This window comes from Octopus bimaculoides, chromosome 1 (genome assembly GCF_001194135.2).
Source record: "Octopus bimaculoides isolate UCB-OBI-ISO-001 chromosome 1, ASM119413v2, whole genome shotgun sequence".
In the NCBI taxonomy this organism is placed as follows: Eukaryota; Metazoa; Mollusca; class Cephalopoda; order Octopoda; family Octopodidae; genus Octopus; species Octopus bimaculoides.
Genome location: NC_068981.1, coordinates 4,384,265 through 4,385,273, shown reverse-complemented (window position 1 = coordinate 4,385,273; position 1,009 = coordinate 4,384,265). Strand labels below are relative to the sequence as shown.

At 44.5% G+C, this 1,009-nt stretch overlaps 1 protein-coding gene across 1 annotated transcript in view; it reads right to left on the bottom strand.

Annotated features, from left to right (window-relative positions):
- Positions 1–3: 3 nt before the first annotated feature.
- Positions 4–1,009, bottom strand: part of LOC106880950 (hydrocephalus-inducing protein) — a gene marked incomplete at its 3' end in the record, with an annotated part of 180,276 nt that continues 179,270 nt past the window's right edge. The window contains exon 84 of the mRNA XM_052974127.1: positions 4–33. Coding sequence (XP_052830087.1) covers positions 4–33 — 30 coding nt within the window. The remainder of the gene's footprint in view (positions 34–1,009) is intronic.

Below are 1,009 nucleotides of genomic sequence, written 5' to 3'. Positions count from 1 at the left end.
GGATTTGTCGACATGGAAATCTGGATTATCCACCTGTTGCAACAGAAATACAAAATCTTCTTTAAAATACTCAAAATATTAACAACATTCGACGCTGCTGCCGCCGCCGCCGCTGCCGCCGCCGCTGCCGCCGAGCATAAAGCACCCCTACACCCCTGAGGTTTGTAGTCATGCAAGCTGCATGGTGACCTCGGTTCTAGTGTGACAAAAAAAAGCACCCAGTATACACTGTAGAGTATTTGGCATTAGGAAGGGCATCCAGCCATAGGAGCAATAGGGGCTAAAGTAAACACTGGAGCATAATGAAGTCTTTGGATCCATCAGATCCTGGCAAACCATCCAACACAAACCAACATGGAACATGGGCATTAAATGATGATGATGCTGTTCATGGAATCAACTGGATAAAAGCAATGCAGATAAAGCATTAATTTTGTGGACTGTAGTTGTTAAGTTTGGTGGTGGGGGTCTGCTTAGAGCAGAAGTTCTCAACCATTTTTTTGCCTATGGGTCCCTTTGGTTCTTATTTTATACCCCATTCATTCAATATTTAAAAAATCCTATTAGGAACTGTGACAGGGGACCAAGACTTCTGGTGGTTTGCTGTGTTTGAGAAAACACCAAGCCAAGTGGAAGCATGGGGGTCCTTGCATACAGGCATGTCCCTTGCATCCCTCTCCAGCCGAGCACTCCTAATCTTTGCGGGTTCGTGGTATACTCACCCAGGTCTGCACTCTGTAAAGTGGTCGGTGTTAGGAAAGGCGTCCAGCCATAGAAACTATGCTAGAACAGGCAACGGAGCCTGGTGCAGCTCCTGGCCTTGCCAGAATGGAAAACGGATGTTTAATGATAATGATGAAAATTTATTGCCAAAATGTAACAAATTTAGCTAATTATAAAATCTTAAGAAGAGATCAGAACAAAGGCCATTACAGCATCAAGTTGATCATTGATGTATGAAAATAAGAGAGCGAGGGGACAAAACTGAACCTGGGGTGACACTGGGCGT